At 48.3% G+C, this 19,132-nt stretch overlaps 1 protein-coding gene across 2 annotated transcripts in view; it reads left to right on the plus strand.

Moving 5' to 3' along the window:
- The window catches only part of LOC125955987 (RING finger protein nhl-1), a 49,205-nt gene extending 33,320 nt beyond the window's left edge, over nucleotides 1–15,885 (plus strand). For both annotated transcript variants that reach the window (XM_049687366.1, XM_049687367.1), the window contains 2 exons: nucleotides 15,058–15,295; nucleotides 15,386–15,885. In XM_049687366.1, coding sequence (XP_049543323.1) covers nucleotides 15,058–15,271 — 214 coding nt within the window. In that variant the 3' untranslated portion in view covers nucleotides 15,272–15,295; nucleotides 15,386–15,885. The remainder of the gene's footprint in view (nucleotides 1–15,057; nucleotides 15,296–15,385) is intronic.
- Nucleotides 15,886–19,132: the final 3,247 nt, after the last annotated feature.

Raw genomic sequence — 19,132 nt, forward strand, 5'->3', positions numbered from 1 at the left:
TGTTTATGAGAACGGACACGCTGCTATACACGGTGCGTGGCCACAGGGAAACAATTATATACGTCAGCTCAATTAAACAGAAAGGCTATCTCCGCAGAAAGCTATTAAACAGAACAGAGCGGCTCTCCAGAGTACCGCGTGAATCCACTGGGCTGGCAAAAGGCGCACGGAACTAATGCGCTTCTTGACGACAAACGAATGCCTCAAAGCTCCATCTGCCCATCCATCCATCCCAATCCATCTCATCTATCCACCGGTGTTTTCCAGAGCGATGACGATAGACGAACGCGGGATCCCAAGTACCAGAGTACAGGGTGGTACGTCTGGAGTATCTGGAGGCTCTTCATCCAACCACTACGCACCTTAATGGCATTCCCCCTTTGCTGTCGGTTTGCTGTTGAAAGAAACGGAGAACGATGGATCATTTTCTCACGGGTACGGCACAAAACCTACCTATCCACTCGCACATACAGCACACACACACACACATACAGCACACGCTGGTGAGCTGGACGCCATTTGCGCTCGTCGAGTGCATATTGTGAATGTTCGCTCGGGCGTTGGGCACCATACTTACAGCTTTAATGGTGGTGAAGCTTCTGTTCGCCTCGTTGGGATATAAAAAAAAGCGATACCGAACGTGAATGGGTCTCTGGTCCCAAGCACCACTCACCAAGGCGACTGATGTCAAGGCTGGGGTGCCTGCCTGTCCTGGCAGACTGGTCAGGTGTGTGTGTGTGTGTGTGTGTGCGGGCGCGCTCCAATGTAAGACTCACCGGAATGACAGCGGTAAGCCTCAGCAGATCGTTCATTTCCGCTTCGACCGCATGTGTCAACTTCGCACGCGGCGGCGTTCTGCTGGCCACTCTGGCGAAGCTTCGTACATACGTACTTCCCTTTTGTCGTCCTTCCTTTCTGATTTTTCCTCTCATGGGTAAGCGAAACAAGCTTTTCGGTGGCGCAATCGATCGATCGAAATGCGATGCACGTATCCGTCGTCGTATCCGTATGGACGGAAGAACGAGAAGAACAGGAGAAGCAAAGCGAAGGAAGAAACGAGGGAAACGAGGGAAGGGGCAACCATAACCCCCTTCTTTCCACCTTCCTTGCTGCTTCCGGTGCGACTCACAAAGCTTATCATTGAGCACGCAGCATCCACCGAACCGGAAAGCGACGAGTGAGCGCGATAGTGTGTGTGTGCACGTATGTGTAATGGGCGTGTGCGGTGTAATCTCTCTAAAGGCGTTTGAATGAAATCCCCCCCCGGCGGGAAACAGATCGCTCGGTGCAAATGAGTGAAATGGCGGAAACTCGCGAAAACGAGGGGTTTGTGTCGAGAGCGGCGAGGGAATTCATGGGAAAATGAAAAAAAACATAAGTTCCCCTTGATGGCCACATTCCCTCTCCTTCAACACACGCTGCTTCGTACACCAGAGTACCGCGAATCATTGGCCCAATCGTTCCGTATCGTTAAACCCCTTCGATGGTTTTATTGAAGCACTGGCATTGTGTGGTTTCCCGTGTCCAATCCCTGGCCAGCATCCATAGGAGCACCAGCATCGGGAGCGGTACTAAAACAGAAAAACAATCCCTGTCCTCAGCACTACCAGCAGCACTGCACTGCGGTGGTGATGGAGGTAGTGGTTTGTTCCCGGTGTGACATGGTCATGTTTTGCTGCTTTTACCGCAACCGAAGCGTGGTGGCGCTATAGGGTAGAAGTCAATTTATGTGCCACAATCGAGGGTAATGTGGCGTGTATGTGTGTGTGTGTGTGTCTGTACAGTACTTGTTGCTGGTGATGCTGGATCAAGGCCAAACAAAGCTCTGGTCGTTTGATTGGTGTGTGGTTGGTTTGCTGCCTGTGGTACGTACTACGTGCTCCCCACCAACCAGCAATCGGGAATCGGGAATCGTGAACGTAAACCACATGTAGCAGGATGTATAGCATAGAGGAATGCTCGAGGGAAATCTAGAACCGACAAAAAATACAACAGCGATAGTGCAGCGCTGGGTATTCTGTCAGTCAGGTGGGCAGAGGTTAAGGGAAATCATTTGTTTTACTTTAAACCGGCCTAATGGAAAACCGATGCAGCTCATTTTACGCGGTGCGCCAAACAGTTAACTATCCCCCCGGTTCATCCATTGTGATCCGGTTCGGAGATACGATGCAGAGATGTCATATCCTGTGGAGTATTCAAGTTGCTTCATACGTTGCTATTCAAAGATTGGTTGAGGGCACACAGATGATTCAACATCGAAGCAACCATTAGCCAGGTTACGCTGATGCTTATTGTTTTTCGTAGCAGATTGTTGCTCGTGGTAGATGAATATCGACGGCTTTTTTCCACTCCATTACTCTATCATTAAAAAATGATGTTTTGATTATTTTGTAGTGAAAACAGCACAATACAATACAATTCCGTTCATTGTTTTGTATAGGGTGGATTCACTTTTGCGTGTTTTTCTTACCTTACTCGACTATTATTGTTATATCTGTTTTTTAAAGTAACTCTTTTTGAAAAAATTAATAAGTAAACTTAAGAAGAACAAAAAACAATGCTATTGATATGTGATCTTTCAGTTTTTGACTGAATTTGAGTAGTTGGGACAAAACACCCAAAACAGTCATTTCTGGCAGGGATACATTTATTCCCGCTGTATATAAGAACGGGCGAGCCGTTTGTTTGAATATCGACGATTGATAGCATAAAAGAGAAAGAATTTGGTTTTTGATGTCGATGTCGTATATTTTGTAATTTTTTTTCTTATCTTGTAATAGCAATAGAACTGTTTCAGGCTTCAATTTTGCTGTTGATTGAAAAATGTCATATGAAAAAAAGTTAATCCACTCCTGTCAGAAATGACTGTTTTGGCTTTTTTTCCCAAAAACTAAGTCACAAAATAAAAAGTTACATATCAATAGCACGACAATAGTCCTTTTCGGGATGTGTTAGAGCTATGCGGTCTTCTGATATGGCAGAATAATATATGCTTAGAGCGCTTTGACGCTCACTTGCCACATGAAGCCAACTTTCAAGTATACAATTTTCAAATATTTCGGGTTTTCGCAATAAAAATAGAGTTTCAAAGGACCGGCGTTGAACTCATTCCTGAGCGTGGAAAACAATTTACAGCGCAGTTTCTGGAAACATGTTGTTCGACCTTCTACATTATATCTTCAAGTGTTGTGTTAATCGTCTTTACTGGATTACTACGAGTGCTGTTACGTTTTGGTACTTCAAAATACAAGCAGCGCTACCGATGGAGGAACTGTTGGCCCGTTCTGGCTCATTCTAGACTGGCTGGGTTATAATTCGTTTTTTACCACTATTAATGAAGAAATTCGACCATACTTCAGTCACCGTTAGCACTGCTCTTGAAATGTGCCATTATCGATTAGTATCCACAAGAATTTTCATTTGCATGCCTTGCATTATGAAGCAACTACGACTCTCAACGATTCGAAAACTTTTTACACAATCATACAGTCGGAATGAGTGCTCGAAGTAATTTAAACGTGAATTACACTACTTAAAGAATTACAATTCGTTCCTGCGTTGCTTGAACATTGCTCGATGGCCATCATGCTTTCCAACAACTGCTTTCAAACAATTCTTCCTCGTTCATCCCTACACTGTTCCGTTGATTAAAACCGTTACCGGACCAATCCACCCAAAAAGGGATCCCATTTTAAGGTTTTTCTTACTTGGTTTTTTGGGTAAACAACACACCCTCCAACATCCATCGTGCTATGCTAATAAAAGTGCGGTAATGGAAACATTTCACCAAAGCAAACACCAATCCCTCCTCCGACCTGTACCCTCGACGCCATTACTCGCGGAGTGCGATCGCGCTTTAAGCCCCCCACTCCCCACGAGGGGACGAGGCCGCTAGGCTCTCGACAGCAGTGGAGCATAACTAACTGATTCGAACGACGCGATGCTCCTAGCGAGTGTCCTCGCACAAGCACTCACACACACACACACACACACATACACACACATGAGGTTCTTTGGCTCGCGATGGCTCGGTAAAAATATGAACAAAATTCACGGCCTTCAACATCGTTCCGGGGACAAAGGTCCCTGCAAGGTTGGTTCCGCTTTAAGAGCTCCCATTGGTGTTGGTAATGGTGTGAGAGTAGCAACAGCAGCAGCAGCATGTTTGTTCATAATTTTCCGATTATCATCACAAACCGAACCGAACCAAAGTCGCGGGCACTCCGGCAAGTGTGTGATTCATTTCATGTCAACCTGGCCACTGCGGCAATCGGTCTCCGTTCAGTTGGTATAATCATCATCATCAGCGTGTGTGTGTGATTTCGATAAATTGATTCGCTTCAGGATAATGTTGAAGCGCTTTGTTATGATTGCATTCCCGGTGCCGGTACATATGCGGGCTTCCCCGGTCCCCCGCCCGGTCGGTTGGATAGAGCTATCTGTGCCTACCGATGGACCACCGATTGTATCTCTTTCCCGTGCTCGAGATTGTTATGCCACGATGCCCGCTCGGTCGGTCGGTCGGTTGGGCGGCCGGTTGCGCAACAAACAAGCAAGACCGCCGCCGCCGCCGCCGCCGCCGAACCTGACGAGCCTTTGCAAACGGGGCACCGGACGTCCGTGAGTCCATCAGTCGGAGGAGAACGTCTCGGTCTACCTCGGGGGTACCGCATGTGGCATGTTTTTATTATCTATTTATGTGTTTATTTATCTTATGCCGCCCATCGAAGTGGAATTTCCTTCCCTGCTCCTGCGCAACGGTGGATCCCAAGGATCCAAGGATCCCCAGCCCAGCCGCAAACCTTGACCTAAGGCAGTGTTCTTTGCCTTTTCTTTCATTTTATTTTTTTTTGCCCTTTTTGAGTTCTGTTTCCTTCTCGCGATATTACGGACCGTCATTCGGGCGGCGAATGGGAGGCATCTCGTCAACTGTCCTTGTCCTCGCTTGTCCGTCGCTCAACGTGCACGTTCCGCGTCATTATGATCCTTTCTTTTGGAAAAATGCTTTCCCACATACACACACACGCACTCACAAGCCGAGGCAGCTACTAGCTACCGTGAACTGTTACCAACAGTTAAGGCTTTTTGTTACCGACGATGCTCACCATCCCACACACACACACACACACACATGTTCATACTCTTGATTTATGAAACAGACATTTCCCGGTATGGGATCCACTGGTTGTGGGAGAAAGTTCTACGGTACGCCTTCGCCTTTCTCTCTAGAAACCGGCTTCTGAATTCCGGGCGTACCGGGTGTGTGGAGCGCAGCATCAGTCACCGGTTTTTGGGTCTTCACCTCCTCCGTAAATGGTATTATCACGTTTCACTGGAAATACTCTCTCTCTCTCTCTCTCTCTCTCTCTCTCTCTCTCTCTCTCTCTCTCTCTCTTTCTCTCGCTCTCTTATCTTGAGGTTTTTGGGAGGGGAGCTCCAGTTTGGGGATTTTTTTTCTTTTTCGCTTCCATTATCCTCTACCTTCCTTCTTCCTGGCAGTTACACAACTCACATACAACACACTCACGCCATCACACACATGTAGGTCGTCATGCTGGGAGGATTTAATCAGGCCAAGCAGCCCCGCTACACGGTTCCCGATGCTATGTTGTAGCGCTCGACACCCTCTGGTGGTGGTGGTGGTGGTCCTGTTGTTGGTCGTTGGTGGTGGAAGGTGCGCGCGGGTGTTTTTACAATTTATTTCATCTAGAATCGTACCATTTGCCCATACGCCACACGTACGGCCTCAAGAACGAGAGTCTTATCTCCCCGTCGCCATCGTCGCTATCGTCGTCGTGCCAATTGCACGCGCTCGGCACAAGTTATTTAGCGCGAGTCCCGATGGTCTGTGTGGTGAAAGTTTTTTGACAAATTAACTTGAAAATTATGTACCATCCGAGAGGGGCAGGACAGGAGAAGAAGATGTGGCTTGATGGTTGGGCAGGTTTAGGAGCTAGGAGTGATGCACTCCGCTATGCCCGGATGGTGGCCAGCTGCTGTTGCTGTTGCTGCTGCTACTGTTGCTGGAAGTATTCCGAACTGACACGAGCAGCAAAATGAAGAACACAAGCAGCAGCGTTGCAGCCTTCCCCCATCGTGAGGTTGATTGATTAAGCGGAAAAGTGAGCTATTCAGCGGGAGTAAGTCGACGTTTTGAGGTGTCTACGTGTGTGTGTGTATGTGTGTGCTTGGCAAACTTGTAGCTGAAAGGCAGCTAGACCGTTGATTTGTACGCGTTTCAATTTACGACTTCCCGGGGTTCATCTTCCAGCTCTTCCTACATTCGCGCTGGGAACAATTAGCGCTGGGATTCATGTCGCTTGGCCAAGCAACGGATGTTCTTGGGGTTTTGTATTGCAGCAGTGCTAGCATCAGCAGCAGCAGCAATTGGTACAGGAACTTGGAGGGTGGAACTTTTGATTATTTCCGCCAGTCATGCCTGCTGAAAGGTACTTGTAGTTCTGCATAAGCTGACGATGCAAGAGCGCATCCTCTCGAGAATCTGCTTGCAATTGAAGTCTCTTTGTAGTTAAGCATCCTCAGATATTTAGAAATTATGGCATGCTGCAATCGCAGCTAAATGTAGTATTCCACAATCTTCCAGGAATTCTCAAAGGAACGCCACTCGTTTCCTACGTTACTAATACAATAAGCATCAGTGGAAAATCCTCGTTGCCAAATTCAAGTAGTCACATGCAAATAGATCAAAGTAGAAGCAGATGTATAGACTATCGTTCCTGATCACTAATTGATGGTACTTGATGACTGGAGTTCAGTTACAATTTCTAGTTTAGCTCAGAGGTACAATTACTGCTTAACCATATTTTATTACGTATCTGCTTACCCTATTAACAGGAGGTATGCAGCCACTTAAACATTAGGCGGCCACATTGCACACCTTTTGTCATACGGGTACTTACTTACTGTGTGCCACAACCGCGTTCGAGCGGTCTTGATTGGTGACGAAGATTCTCGTAGCGTTCCCGGTTGAACGCAAGTCATCTTCCAGTTCGTTAGATCAATTCTTATGCTCTCAATCTCGATACCGTCATACCCATCGCAATTTGCGTCAATGTCAAATGGGCTGCACGGTTCTTCGTTGTATATGTAGATGGTACCACTATCCCGCTAGAGGAATTCTCTTCTCAAACGCGGGTAAGAGGGATTCGTTATTTTCGGACTGGATCCATTGTTAAGAGAGATGTGGGAAGTTGCAAAAGGATTTACATAATTCCAGTTTCGTACTTTTTGACAGACCAATACGTGGAATTACTTTACCAAGATTGCATCATCTGACAATACATTTCCTTCAATACGTTTCGTGCACTTACCCTGCTTCCAACCACCGGTTGCGATTAATTTGGTTGCACGGAGGCAAAGAAAGGAATGTCACAGAGAATCACAACAAAAGGGGCGAGGTTGCTTGGCCGGTTCGGAACGGAACATCCGTTGATGGCATTCTTTCACCGTTCCGGTCACTAGCTCGTGGTGATGGGGATCTCTCTCTCTCTCTCTTTCTCTCTTTCTCTCTCTCTCTCTCTATTTAAAATTAGTCCAATTCCTGGAATTGTTCGATCTGCTCGTCACTAGTACAAGGGATAGCGGAGGGATTTCTAAGGACCTTTCCTCCCCCTCGCACTACTCCCCAGGGGGTGTTGTGGAATGTCGAGGTTCGAGAAATGAAAATGTTGTACCACTGCACAATAAATGTTTGTTCTCTGCTTCACCACCACCATCACCACCACCAGCACCAGTACCATTACTTCCACCATTTTGTTGTCTAGTAGAGCGTGTAGCTCAGATGTCATTATGGTCCTCCTTTCTGGACCGTGCTGCCACCATCACGAACACGAAATGCATTTCCGGTTCCGGTGTTTGGATCTGTCGTTGGGATGGGTGTTAGGTGGCAAACGGGGCGGAGAGATTCTTGATGAGCGTGTCTGTACCCGTAATTCCGCACCGAGAGGAAAAGAGAAAAAGAGAAAGAACGTGTAGAAACTGCTCGTTGTTCCCGGTACGCCTATCGGGTCCAAGGATTTAGGCCCCGGAACTAGTGAACAGGGCACGTGCACGTTAACCTCGAAGGTGGACCGGTGTCACGATCATGGTGTCTGCCACAGGTGAGCAAAAGGGGAGGGGGGGGGGGACAATTGGGCCGTGGAACCAAATGGAGCCATCTGCCAGCCTGCCAAAATGGCTGCAAATGGGTCCTCCATCCTTTTTTTTGCGAGAAAGGAGTAAAAAATTAAATAGATTGCAGCAAGGAAGTCTGGGAAGAAGGGGATGCCACGAAAGACGCGAGGCGTTTCTCTGGGACGTGACGAAATCACGGCCAATGTAGCGTCAAATTGTGGCCCCCGGTTGTCACTCCCTCCCGTTGGCTCCCTTCTAGTTGGCCCTGCGTGCCGCATGTCTAAGGATTAGACTTAGACAGGGCACCTGCCGAACGATATTCACCGGTCTTCTGCTCGCTCTCTTGCTCGCTCTTTTGCTCGCTCTCTTGCTCTCTCTCTCTCTCTCCCTTTTCTACTGACATTGTCATCATTGTCATCACTGCCATTGTGTGAATAAGGGAGAAAATGAGAAAGGTAGGCACTGGAATGTAAATCCATCGTCGGGATCGCTCGTTGGTCCCTGCCTGCTGAGATGCTTTGCCCGGAAAAGGTTGGAAAATGGAGGCCAACTGTCGTTTGACACCTTTTTGCCTGCGACAATTTGCGAGGTTAGGGCGCGCGCCGTCTGCGTTGACATGACAGGTCCGTTCGATCATGTCGAAGGTACATACCAGGAAAGCCCTACGACAATTGGATTCATTGAGCCCCTTTGGCCTCATTAAACAAGAAATTTGCCACGCTCGCCACGCTGGTGGTACCGGGGGTACTAAGGAATGAGGATGAAGGAAGGCACCATTTTCCCTCGATAGAAGCGCACACCCACTCCGGGGGTTTAGCATTTTAGGAGCAAAAAGTTCTTTCGATTTTCATCAAAAAGTACCCCTCGGTATGACCTCCCATCCAGGTTTCCAGTAGTCCAATTCCTGTGCATCGAGCGTGCTCCGTTGCTTTTCGCCCCCCTCAGGGGCCAGCACCAAAACTTTGGCACAAAATTCCGCCACATTCCTTCACTTCACTCACACATCCGCGTTGTCAATCATCCTCCGTTCTGTCGCCGACCGATCTCCATAGCCGCTTCAGTTTCTTCTGCTCCAAGAGTGCTGCTCTTCCGGAGTGTTCCGGAAATTATTTTTGGGGAAATTTTAAGAACTCCGCTCAGCTAAGGGTGACCAGGTATACAGGTAAACGTGGCGCACACCCTCTCATCTCATCCGGCATCGGATCCGAGCCTTCCGGAAGATTGTAAATTACCGAGCGATTACAAAATTCCACCGTTCCACCGGAGAAGCGGAATTAATTCGTTCCCCTTCCATTTGCCTCCCTCGAGCCGGTCTCGCCGCTCGTTGGTGTCTTTGGGTAAATTACCGGCCGGCTAACCGGGAGTGTCGAGAGGTCCGGGGGGTGGGGCCGTCACGAGCCCGTCAAGATTTATCGTCACCCGTTCCTCGAGGTGATGGAACTCGTTAGCTGGACGCAGGAAAGGGGAGTGGGAGGAGGGCTCGTTCGCTCGCTAGTCGACAATTATGATGGCGCTTCCCTTTTCGTCCTTCCTGTTCTTTCTTGCTACTTTTGCCCGTTCTGGGTGTCGGGGCGGACGTGTTGTGTTGTGCGAACACGATTAGCACACGGTCTCAAGCCGGGAAAATGGGGAAGAAGAAGAAACAGTTAGTTCCTGAGCGAAGAAAGGAAGGAGAAGAAGAAGAAGGAATGTGCTTCGCCTTTTCGGGTACTAAAACCGGCATTCCAACCGTTCTGTTCTTGGAATTACTATCATCATCATCATCATCGCCATCTTCAGTCATCGTGTCCACTGGGAATGAGTAATTGGATATCTTCTCCATGGAAACGGCGAGTGAAGAGTCCACTTGTCGTCGTCGTCGTCGTTGGTGGCGCTTAGTTCCGCTGCGCTGGTCGTTTCAATCACGCCAAGTGACGCGAGAACCTTTGGAAGTCCCTTTTTGGATCGTTGCCGCTGGCGCGCACCGATTTTAGTAATTTTTAATTTCATCCCCCCACCCCGCTCTTGTGCGTTGATGATCCAGCTTATGATTCAATTAATGAGTCTACGCCTTCCGCCCCCCTCCCACCGAAAAATGTGAGCAGCGAGACGCATTTTAGTCGCTTTGATTGAATTTGTTGACGGTCGTCGTCAACACCACCAACATTCCGCTCCCTTCGGTTCAACCGTTGTGTCCCTTCCGGTCGATCGATAAAGGCCGGATAACAACGACAACGACGGAATAGCGGTCCCGATAAGCTTCCGATGGTTCGGTTTCGATTCGAACCCGAAGTTCCGGACCATCCCGAACCTCCCTCCACCCGGGGGGCTGGTTGTTTATTAATTTTCCGCTAAATTACAACACATGTTCCCTCCCCTCCATCAACGTTGCCCCATAAGCTCTGGCCTCTTCCAACAACACCGAACGCAAACAGCCAACCAAAGACCCATAATCGGCTTGACACGAAAGCACAAAGCGATGGGGCGGGGGGGGGGGGGGGGGGGGGGGGGGCGCAGAATTGACAGTTGCAGGGCATGGGCATGGAACGGTCCGACCGACCGGCCGGTACACATTATGAAACAAACTTTTGTCACCCTCGAACACCATCGGAATGTCCTTAGTTCGTCCTTTGCCCTGTCACCAAAGCAAACCGAGACGCAACCAACACGACCATGTGTTGTGTCCTCGATCCTGCCGACCATAAAGGACGACCGCGACGGCAACGGACGGTGATGGTGGTCACGAGGCGCCGCGCGGCACAGCACGAGCGTCGCGAAGCGTAGCAAAACGATAAACAATAGCATAAAAGACATAACAAAGCAAGTAGCATAAAACCGAAGGAAGCGGAAGGGAGGACGGTGCTGGTCGTGGTAGTAGCAGCAGCAGCTCAATGGAATCTCATTAGGAGCCCTCTCCGCCTCCTGCTTCCTTCTGTGCTTCCTTCCTCCACCAAAAACTTGCCAGCACATGCCACAACATGCCGGGCAGGAGCAGGAGCCAAGGGGAAAAAAAGGAAGAAAAGCAAATGGAATAAGCAAACACACGCACATACCGAGAGGGGCGCGCGCTTCTTGGGTATCGGGGGACGGAGATCGATCATTTCAGTATTCCAATTATTTACGATTTCCTTCCGCCGATGGTGACGGTGTTTGTGTTGGGCTTAGGGCGGGGTTTCGGGGGATGGTTCTCGTAAGATTGTAGCGTTCCCTGGAAGTAGCTCCGTTCCGGCTTCACTGACTTGACCTATACAGAGAGAGATAGAGAGAGTGAAAGTGTCGCCTTGGGCAGGATGGACCTTTTCGGACATTCACAGTTCACCAGAACCCGAAAGCTCCTAGTCGGTAGGTGGCCACCGCTGTGATGGCGCGTGATAGATGAGATTTGATGTGAAATTTTAATGAAAATCTCATCCAGGGACATTTTGACTTGGAGTGTTCGAACCGAAGCTGGTTTTGTTGCATCTCATCGCCCGAACTCGTGAAGGTGCGCGGCCACGATAGCAACATTTCATTGTTATGAAACTTTCATTCATGCTGTCATTTGACGACCTTTGCGAAGTTTCGATGTTTACTGCCGTACGGCCACACTAGAATCTTTGTTGTGTCTAACCTTCAAACACACAAAGAATTGTTTCAAGAGAATTTCAAGCGGCGCTGGATAAGAGCTGCTTGGATCTGAAAGAAAAACTTCTTTGATCCTATTTCATGGTCAACCACAAAAGCAACCTCTGTTGGACAGTTCTGAAACGAAATGGTGGCTATCGTAGCCGGACAGCTTTAATTGTCGCTGCACTGACAAAGTTATGCATTGGAACTTTTGCTGGCGGATCTTAATGGTGCTTAATGATGTGAAAAAGATGAGAAAAGGAGTAATCCCCAACGAGAGAACTCCACTGAATTCACTGTGATTGAGCACAATCAACGGGGTGGAGGGGCATTATCCATTTCGCTGGAAAAAAGGATCAGCAGCAATCAGTCAAACGAAGCAAACTGCATGATAATCGACGATGCCGTGGATGAGACTGTGGATGCGGGGTGAGCCTGCGGTCCTTTGGCGCCATTTTGCACCGCCTTTTTTATACTAACAGCCTTCCTGTCACTGATTGCATCCCGGTGTGATTGACTGGACGTCCACCAGATAGTAATCGGTGGGTTTATGAGCAGTAGGTTGGAGAATGGAGAGGATAGATTCGAAAGAAAAATGTTTCAAGAAATTGGCTCAGCACTGTCAAACCCGCCCTCCTAATTCATTTTATCTATCATGCCCGGGGTTCTACAGACTTCTTCACGCATCACCACGCAGCGAACTTAACGTTTTATTTACGAAACCAATTTACATACTCCTTCTTCACTTGTGTTTTTCTTGTTGTTCTCATGCGAAATCTCTTTGTTTAATTGTTTTGTTAAATTAAGTGAAACTGAGAGACAAACCACCAGCACGGAGAAGTTCACTGTTCAATTTTCGTGGATTGTTGGACCAGCGGATCCTCACTCTCTATCACTGTTTTATTACACAGCATTCAAAGTTCGGGATGGATTGCATAAACGTGGCGGACGACTTTTACAGCCGTCGTAGTAGGCGATCGACCGATTAGAGTAGCGAATGGTGCTGATGGGTCCATGCCGAGAGCATCGCGGTAGCCCTGGTAGCAAAGGCAATCCCTCCGCCACTCTCGTCATCGGCCTACTGTTACTACTGCGCACTACTACTGGCGCGAATGGTCCCGATGACTGGTGGATGGAATGAATTATTAAATTTGCGAAACAATTCGATCAAAATCTGTGCGCCCGGCGCGCCGGGTTCGGTCTGTGCTGGAGCCCGGCATCACCGAAAGATCAAAAGGCGCTCCAGCACCACCACCATCACCACTAACGGTGAGGCACTGTTTCGCTGTTTGCCGTTTGTTCCAATGTCGGAAGCAACCCGCATCTCAACTGGCAAATGGCTTTTCAGCCCGCGTGGGGCTCGTAGACGATGACGACGACGAGTAAGGCGGCACCACCCTGGCCCGTGGGGAGAGTGGCAGCAAAACGTTTTGATTGGCATCCGGGCCCGCACCCCATGGTGCTTGAGACACGCGGCGAGAGGCGCGGCAGATGCTCAAACCATTTCGAAGCCAGTCAGCCACCGGCGGTGTGGGCTTCCTCGGTGGAAATAGAATTGAAATGGCCCGTGAATGGAGCACGATCTGGGGATGGAAAAGCTGCGACGGACGGGAGCATTACAATTGAAGCAGTTATTTGAGTTTTGGCTGCTCACAATCACAAGCCAACAAGGGGAAATTGGAAATATGTTTCTGGATGTTGGCCGGGGTAGCAACATTGTTGTTTGGATTTCGGCGATTGCTTGGATTCGAACGCAGATACGTGCACCGATAACATTAGCCCTTCTCCATTCCGAGCTCAATGCCATCTTTGGGATATGTACAATCCGGATTTTTGAATCCTCAAGACTCGCGATTCCTTTACCGGAGTACCGGCCACTCGCTCCATTCGGGCACCGATTTGTCTTCATAACCGCCATAAGCGGCCACGCCATGTTTCATGGTTAACCGAACTACATGCCTTTGGAAGGTGTTCAATTAGCGGCACGAACACCATGATTAACAACGTGAACCGTGCGCGCGCGGCATGATAGATGATATGCCCGTTTGCGACGAGAGAAAGAGAACGAACAAGACGGCGAGACGAGAAAAGACGAAGCATGCAAAGTGTTTTTCCTAATCTCGTCACACGGATGCGGACCGTGGATGCGTGTCGTCACGCACGTCATGGTGGCACGCGCCCAACCTCCCACCACCGACCAGGATCATCACAATTGTAGTCCGCACAACGGCGGTGGTGGTGCGTGATGCAAATGATTGATCGCTGTCATTTAATTTCATTAAACGCATTTCGCAACGCTACGGAAAATAGACGTCGACCTCGCCGTTTCTTTCCTATTCTCTGACGCGGGAACTAGCTGAGGCTGATCCGCGGTTGCACGAATGGTAGGCATGTTTAATCGGGATAATAGGCAAGTCAAAGTGCAAAAGGAAGGAAAGCTCCAATTCAAAAAGCAAATAATTCTTCGGGAGCTGCCTTTGTCCTGTTGGCGACATCCTAGTATGCCTTGGTGGAGAGACGCTTCGCCTGTTGCTGTTCGCCAGAGATAGGAAAATTCCATTCCCAGAGCTTGCTAATTGATATTCGCTTTCATCATGGAATCTGTTGGAACCTGTTGTCGCCCACTCGGTCGCCCAAAAGGTCATTCGTATTTGATGTTTAGCGACAGTCGCGTAACGCCACTAGGACCACGGCCACAATGCGCGGTGCGAGTGCGCTCCGCGACTGTTGCTCGATTGACACGATAATCCCACGACCGGTACCTCGTTGCAGCTTCCTCCCAAAAAGCTCAGAGTACAGGAGCGCCAGTCCTCAGTGCCTCAGGGGCGCTCCGAAACATTCCGAGACTCCTTTGGCTTTCGATGGTGCTGGTCAGTGGAGGGAAAGGGATGCGAGTTGCGAAGCGGCATCAATTTAATACTTCTGATGCCAAGCGATGGCGAACGAAACCTGTCAGCGCTGTCGGGATTGCCTTTTTCGTGTGGCAACAATCCTAGCTGTCAAGCATTTTGTTTGTTACTGCCGTCGACGACGTTTCGATGTTGAGCTCGTGAGTCGTGAGTCGGGCAGTCAACAACGGTATCAGCCGTTCCTTGAATTCCACATTTGCCATATTTGACTCTCACTGTATAACATGTTCAATCCAGTTCAGTTGCGGTCCGTGGCATGCGGGGTATAGGCACCATGGAGGCGGAGGCGCCTTAAACGAGAAGATGGCCGTGCTGCACTTGACTGAACATTTGAATCGGTTATAACCGGTTGGTTGGTTCGGTGCGCGTCACTAACATATCATTCTGTTTTCCCTTGTTTTTTTCTTTTCATGCTCCACATTTTCCGCAGGGGTGTGGCGGTAGACGATCAGGGTTACATCTGTGTGGCCGACTCGGGCAACAACCGCATCCAGATCTTCCATCCCGATGGTAGCTTTCTGCGCGCCTTCGGTTCCTGGGGCTCGGGCGATGCCGAGTTTAAGGGGCTCGAGGGTGTCGCCATCATGTCGAACGGGAACATTCTCGTGTGCGACCGCGAGAACCATCGCGTGCAGGTTTTCTAGGAGCCAAGAACCAAGGACCCGGGTGTGAGTATAGAGTATGCTAGGAGGTCGCAAGGGGAACAACTCATCCGTGTTTTTTATTTTTCGTCCGCTCTTTTGCACACCATCCAACAGATTACATCAACGTCCCGGGATCGAAGAGAAGCTGCTGGTTGCCGCTGTTCCGGCCTCAAACCTCAAATGTGCATCCGCATTGCTGCATCCGCCTACAGGAAATCTGCATCTGCATCGTCCACTTTTGCTTATATCCCATCCCTGTATCCCTACAATACACCAGTTTATCCACCGTTTCATTACAACTTTGCTAGCGTGCATGTCATTAGCAGCAGCAGCAGCAGTAGCAGTAGCAGACAAACCACTCTGTATCATCAAGAGTTAGCTAAATAGTTAATTACAAACCGAGGTAATGGTTAATCAAAACGAGCTATCGGGACTCGCCGGCGGCGACGACGACGACGACGACGAAGTATGGGTATGAAATGATGTGTCACAACCATCACCACCCTGTGCCTGTTATATGTACTAGTACGATACGGTGAAACGGTTGGGTACTAGCCCCGTAGCTGTAGTGTCTAGTTGCAAATAAAGTTTTTCTGGAGTTTTTTTACTGCGTTCGCCGGTGTCTACGTCCTTGTTGTTGTTGTTGTTGTTGTTGTTGTTGTTGTTTCCAGCCATTGCACACACCGGGATGAATATCACATCATGGATGACATGGTGCATACACACAGGGACTGTTCGGTGCAAGACCCAAGTTCGCGTAGACGCAATCTACTTAATTGCACATGACCGCGGGAGTAACGTACGTTCTCTTGCTGCCGAGATGGTGACTTTATTCGCGGTTTTTTTTTGCTCCAACCGATTACCGGTTCCTGCAGTTGTATCTTTGTTAATGTAAGTAGTACCAGGTGCCGGTACCAGGCGCTACGACGATTGAAATGCCAGAAGCAGAACCGTTACGGTCCCAACTAGCGAAACCGCGCTGGTACAGATATGCAAGCTTCGATAACGGGAACGAAAAACGATTGCCGGGATTTCTCCCTTTCACCATGAAGGGAGCCTTTTCATCTCTTCATTTGCGGAAACCACGTTTCAGAACAGGACATACTAGCGATTCGTTTCGTTGGAGAAGTTCGTGGCGTGTGTGTTGCAGTTCACAGGATCAAAGGCCCAAGGTTGCAGCTCTGGTATATGTTTTTTTTTCTTTTCTTCTTGTCATCAAGCCAGCAACACGTATAGTGAATGCCGAATGTAGGCAAAAACAAACCAACCAATAAACAATTGGAATCTCATATTGGTGCAGAGGCGAGGCGGCTCCATCTGAATCGAAATTGTACGAAATTGTAAATCGACGAAAAGCAACTCATAACAGGACCCTCTCCCGTTGTTCAGGAAAGACAATATTGAGCGACCGAGATCAAATTGCCATTCCAGCGCGATGGACGAGCACCCCGCGGGCACAAAGCGTTCGTCAGGAGTAATCAACCATCGGTGTGATCGAACCGGGAACCACGGGCGCACCGAAACTACAGACGCTAACGAAACGCAGGGGCCTCCGGCGAGTGGACGGGATATTATTGGATTGAATATTGGCATGGCACTTCCCGGAACATCGCCCCTCGGCCGGGATCATTCTGACCGGCCATGAACATCGACGAAACCCTCGTGCGATCCCAATATCGGACGACCAAAATGTTAATTATAATTGAAAACAGATTTCCCCCGGATTACCGGGAATACACGGGGCAGAAAAGCAATCAAGCCGGACGAGTAGGCCATGACGGTGTTGGATTGTAACCGGGGAACCGTTGGAACCTGTGAAATATGATTTTTCCTACCCCCGATTTGGCCTTGGGATCGGTGGCGATATGTTTGCTAACCCCTCCCCCTTTTGTACCCCGATCTCACGGATTCCACATCAAACGGTACGTAGATCATCCGCATTTTCGGTATGATAGTGCCAGATGAACGGTCCCGGATGCGCCCGGAAGGCACATATCCCAGGGTACGTAACGAATTGTAAATGGAAGTCATGGTCATGGTTTGCCGATCCACTTCGCCGATTAATTTACTTTGGCAAAACATTTGACCAGCCCTCCGGTGCTACGCACAAAAAGGCCACCCCTAGCGAGCAGTGCAGCGCGCAATTGGATGACGGGCATTAGATTTGATTGGTGGCTGCATTCTGCCGTGGCAGAACAGAACGGCCATTGAGATAGCTGTCGGAATTTCGATCCTCCGCTGAAATGGCCTTCCTTGGCATTGGCAGGTTTGTGGAATTCCTTTTGGAACGCTAAAAAAAAGCACAAGTGCGTACTTGTGTGTCCCTTTTCCTTTTTTTTTGTGTTGGAATTTTAATTTCCTACACGACCACATCCCCATCCCCATCCACACATCAATGGACATTCACCGATTTTCGATCAGTCGGCAGCATCATGCCTGACTCTTTGCCTGTGGCTTTGGTAATGCAGCGAATGGATGCAAACAACGGTGGTTTCCCGTCGGTGAAAACGGAAAATTCAATCAACCAAATTTCATTTTCCCGCTCCTACTTGCTGCCACTACTCCCACCAAGCATGACCCGACGGTGGTGACGACGACGATGCTCAACGGGCCACATTGTCGCTGGGGAAACTCCGCATCCTAGCAACAACGTTCTCGGTTGCTCAGTTTGGCTTTCAGATTCAGATATCGCTATCCGTGATTCGGGAATGTTTAATTTTTAAAAGTGCAACATTCATTCAATTCCTGCTACAAAAAGTGGAAGGAGAGAGAGAGAGAGAGAGAGAGAGAGAAAGGGAGGGAGGGAGAAAGGAAGAGAGACGGTACTGTGACTGTCACATTGTACGTTAAGAGTAGTTTATACTCACCTTCGATGCAGATGCATCTCAATCAGCAAATGTTCCTGAAAATACGGAATACGAGCTATTCATCGGAGTGGAGCTTCCAGCCATTTCTAAAGATCTTGATTTCATGAAGCATTATCGTTATCTCGCAATCCTTTATGATATCAATTTAGATAGCTATCATGTCATTCTCAACATACCTTTTTCGATACCTTTGAAGCTTGTTTTCAAAAATCCACTTTTTCAAAGTCGGGATAAACACTGCTCTAGACCAAGTCTTTTGAAATTTTTAACACTTTATTATACTATTGACCGAATCTGAGTAAGGTCCTAAGGAGCAGTGTGGGACTCTCGTCCATTAAACTACTAGCTTGGTTGTTTGTTACCGCGCTGCTATTGTATTCTCGTTTCGGGAAATATTTTTGATAAGTTGTAGTTTATTATGATATTCTGATGAAAAACGAAAATTAAACGTTTTTGTCACAAAAGAATTACTCACAAAATTATCCTGCTTTTAATCCGAAACAAGCACAAAAAGGGATGAATTTTACTAAACGTTTTCAATTAAATCTTTTGCAAATTCCATGTTAAACTGCAACGTTCGAGCAATACTCGGTCAAGCCTTGAGGGTAATATGTGACAATATAAAGCCATAGCATCAATTCCGGAGAAGCGTGACTGCAAAAAAAAACTGCAGTCGTATGGTGCGTCTTGTCGCAGCTCTGTGCTGGATCATTTGAGATACAAGCGTTGACATGTTGGTGTTTCGGTTTTTTGAATTGACAAACTAATGGAAACAATTTGATGCTAAGAAATGTTTAATTTTACGATTTTGTTTAAAAAAGAATACCTTCTCATGGTGCAAAACAGTCAACAAATTTCATTGAAAAAAAATCTCTCCGGAATTAGTTTCGCAGAACTTTTTAAAATTTCTAAAGGATCGGTCCACTGAGTTTGAAGGTATGATGGACAATGGCATCGCAAATTTAAAAGTTTGGCAAAACAGCTACAAAGTGGC

This window comes from Anopheles darlingi, chromosome 3, assembly GCF_943734745.1.
Source record: "Anopheles darlingi chromosome 3, idAnoDarlMG_H_01, whole genome shotgun sequence".
NCBI classification, from domain to species: Eukaryota; Metazoa; Arthropoda; class Insecta; order Diptera; family Culicidae; genus Anopheles; species Anopheles darlingi.